This window comes from Sinocyclocheilus rhinocerous, unplaced genomic scaffold (genome assembly GCF_001515625.1).
Source record: "Sinocyclocheilus rhinocerous isolate Xijiao unplaced genomic scaffold, SAMN03320098_v1.1 scaffold611, whole genome shotgun sequence".
NCBI classification, from domain to species: domain Eukaryota; kingdom Metazoa; phylum Chordata; class Actinopteri; order Cypriniformes; family Cyprinidae; genus Sinocyclocheilus; species Sinocyclocheilus rhinocerous.
The window spans coordinates 953,631-957,280 of record NW_015623515.1 but is presented as its reverse complement, the minus strand read 5'-3'; the positions used below and the strand labels follow the sequence as shown (position 1 = coordinate 957,280).

At 42.3% G+C, this 3,650-nt stretch overlaps 1 protein-coding gene across 1 annotated transcript; it reads left to right on the top strand.

The window, feature by feature from the left end:
• The first annotated feature begins 1,066 nt into the window (after window positions 1-1,066).
• On the top strand, window positions 1,067-2,480 carry LOC107710341 (somatostatin receptor type 1-like). The gene is made up of 2 exons (XM_016515124.1): window positions 1,067-1,315; window positions 1,348-2,480. Exon 2 carries the CDS (start codon window positions 1,365-1,367, stop codon window positions 2,478-2,480), a length of 1,116 nt encoding a protein of 371 aa, XP_016370610.1. The 5' UTR covers window positions 1,067-1,315; window positions 1,348-1,364.
• Window positions 2,481-3,650: the final 1,170 nt, after the last annotated feature.

The window sequence follows — 3,650 nt, the reverse complement described above, 5'->3', positions numbered from 1 at the left end:
ATGCAGAATGCAAAAATTTTGTGAATGAACTCTAAACCAATTGAGTAAAAACAAACAAACTTTTAATTATTTGAAAAAAAAAAAAAAAAAAAAAAAACCTTTGTGCTGTGTTGAAAATTCTTTACCTAAAGGTAAAAAAAATAGTCAAAAATTTAAATTGCTTATAAATCTGTCATTATCACCAAATCATGGATTCAATATTTTTATGCACCTTGGTTTTTGAATGAAAAAAAGCATTATTTGTGGATAATTTAAGCAATATTCACTCAAAATCTGAGGTTCATAAGCTCAGTTCAATGGAGCCAACGATTAATCAGTCCCAAAAAGAACAACAAAACCTGTGCTAACTTAAAGAAAATAAGTTGATAAAAATATTAATTCCAATATTTGGTGATAATATTGCATAACGAGAAATTTATAAGCAATTTTTTTGTAGGCTGGGTATTTTATGATTGGGAATGCCACAAGTGTAACAAGCTTTTTAGAAAATCCCTAAAAAGTTTGGGAAGTTGTTATACTCTGTCCAATGCGATAACATTAACTATAATTTTTGGGGAAAAATCTCCAGGTCCAAATGAAACACATGAGGGTTAAGATATTTTCACTTTTTTTGCAGTAATCAGACGCCCCTTCAACCTTTTGATTGCCATCAGTGCCTTTAACTAACATGTTTTATTTTTATTTTTTTTATAGATCTTAACGACACCTGGAACAAAGGAATACCAGCGAAATATATTACACCTAAACTCCTCTAGCCATCTCTCTTTTTTTGATGGTACGATGGAACAGCTTCAACTCCAGATGAACTAATCTTGATTTAACAATATGCTGTGGATCACGTTCTCCACTGGGAGGCTGTTCTTGCGGCAAGAGCACATGGAGAGTAACGTAGTAATACTTTGATTCACAGACTCAATTTCTTTTTAATGAGCTGGAATGCCTTCTCTCTGCCAAGAATGAGAAGTTGAATGATGCTCAGCGAGCCATGCCCTTCAACACCTGCACACTCTCATAGAAGAGCACAGGTTTGCTTAGCAATCGAAGAGGAATGCTCATACTTATTTCGCCTTCGGATTCCAATTTTTCTGCTTATTATCTCCAAGTTCTGAAGAAACGGGAGTCCCTTAGGAGATGGAGATGAGACCCATGTGAGGCTGTCGGGTTGGTCACAAGGACCTGTCTATTGGTTTGGTGCAAAAAATGTCAAGGGCACTTGAAGGTTGAAGAAAAACAAGACTTGTGACCTTTTGAGAATGTCTGACTTTAGAGCAACATTAAGACATTGAGTGACTTTTGGAAATCACATACAGAAAAACCCAATTTGGGTACAAAACATCAAAAAATACAAGTCAGTACAACAAAAAATGTCAGAGCTTGCTGGATACAATGGCAGTGAGAACTCTGTGTTCTCAACCGGTCTGCCTTTCAACTCTACTGGCGACTATGAGTACTACGAACCCGAACCCGATGCCAGCAAGATCATCATCCCCTCCATCTATGCACTGGTGTGCTGTGTCGGCGTCACGGGAAATGCCATGGTCATCTACGTCATCCTCAAGTACGCCAAGATGAAGACGGCCACCAACATCTACATTCTCAATCTCGCCATTGCGGATGAACTCTTCATGTTGAGCGTCCCCTTCCTGGCGACCTCGGCCGCGGTGCATCACTGGCCGTTTGGCTCGCTCATGTGTCGTTTGGTTCTCAGCGTGGACGGCATCAACATGTTCACGAGCATCTTCTGCCTGACCGTGCTGAGCGTGGACCGCTACATTGCAGTGGTGCACCCAATCAAAGCGGCTCGCTACCGTCGCCCAACCGTCGCCAAAGTGGTCAACGTTTGCGTGTGGGGACTTTCGCTGCTTGTAATTCTGCCCATCATCATCTTAGCAGACACGGTTCCGGCGCAGGATGGAGGAGTGGACTGCAACTTCCTATGGCCTGAGTCCTCGTGGTCAGAAGCGTTTGTGGTCTACACGTTCCTACTTGGTTTCTTGCTCCCCGTGGCTGCTATCTGTCTGTGCTACTGCTTGATTGTAGTGCGCATGCGAGCGGTGGGTCTAAAAGCGGGCTGGCTGCAGCGGCGGCGCTCTGAAAAGAAGATCACACGCATGGTGCTGCTAGTGGTGGCCGTTTTTGTGCTCTGCTGGATGCCGTTTTATATTGTGCAGCTGATTAGTGTGTTCCGCAAGCCACCGAACCCCATGGTGACTCAGCTATTTGTCATTCTAAGCTACGCTAACAGCGGCGCCAACCCCATTCTCTACGGATTCGTGTCGGACAACTTCCGCCGCTCGTTTCAGCGTATCATTTGTTTCCGCTGGCTGGAGAACGGACTGGATGCTGAGCAGGTGGACTACTGTGCTGTTGCCCTGCGGCGTCAGAACACATGCGGCCCACCGGACTTTCCAAAGGAGTGCTTGGCCTCCGACATGGTGTTTCGTAATGGAACCTGTACCTCCCGTACAACCACTCTGTGAGAGGGTATTCAGTGAGAGTGTTAAGAGTTTAAAGGGATAGTTGACTCAAAAATGAAAATCGTTATTTACTCACTCTCATTTCTTTCCAAACCTGTACTAACAGTTTTGGTTATCAGTGATATTTATTTTTGGGTGAACTACCCCTTAATCATATCATTCATTGAGACATGAAGTGCAGTACCAATTGACCTATCGGTTAGCCCCTCCCCTCGAACACAGATGAGCCAATGGCAGTCAAGTATCAGTTGCATGGGGACCGGAACTCGGACATCTTTAGATTTCAGCGCCATAGAGAAACATTGGAAGATTCAAAGCTTTCATTGGTTTGATGGTGTTTATGCTACAAAAATGGAAAAACGATGTGCCTGGGGTACTTGTAACACTGATTCCAGGTATCCCGAGCAGATAGGCAATAGGATTTATTTTATTACATTTCCTAAACCCAAACAAAACAGAGCAAAAATGTCCCTAAGCATTCACCCCCAATCCCAATGAAGACAAAAACGTTCATTTTCTTGTTGTCATACTCTCATTAAGTTACAATTTTCATCTGCTCAAGCAGAACGTTAATGTCATCTTGTGCTTCAGCAAGGTATCTCTGGCTAAAACTAACGTTAAAGTTAGTGAGTCAATGCTAACGTACAAGCATAAATAGCGAACTGTTCTCACGTCATGTACAGTGTAAGTCAAAAACACATAAACGAAGGTCTACATTTCAGCACCTCTCCATATTAAACTGGTTAAATGTAAATTAATGTAATCTTACCCTGCGGTACACAAACAGTGTTGATCCGGGATGTTGTCATTGCGGTCGTAACGACCGTAACATGAGACTTCTCCTGTTTGCATTGTGATCTGTATTTTTACATATTTATTTTGAAATATTTTATATATCCCTCCATGGCATATTTAAGTCCAACTTAAATGATGGTCCTTCTGTGTCCAAAATGTATCAAAAACTTCTTGGGACAAGGTTTTCACACTGGCAGCCGTCATTTTAAGCAACTCCGTTTGTTTGTCCGAGTGAGCAACAGCAACTAAGGGGGGGCGGGGCTTACCGATAGGTCAATTGGCAAATGATCGTTACATTGGCTAAAAGCTCATAGCATTGGTTTTTAAGAAAAATGAACACGGGGTAGACCATTCTGAGCAGCTGTAAGCACAATTACA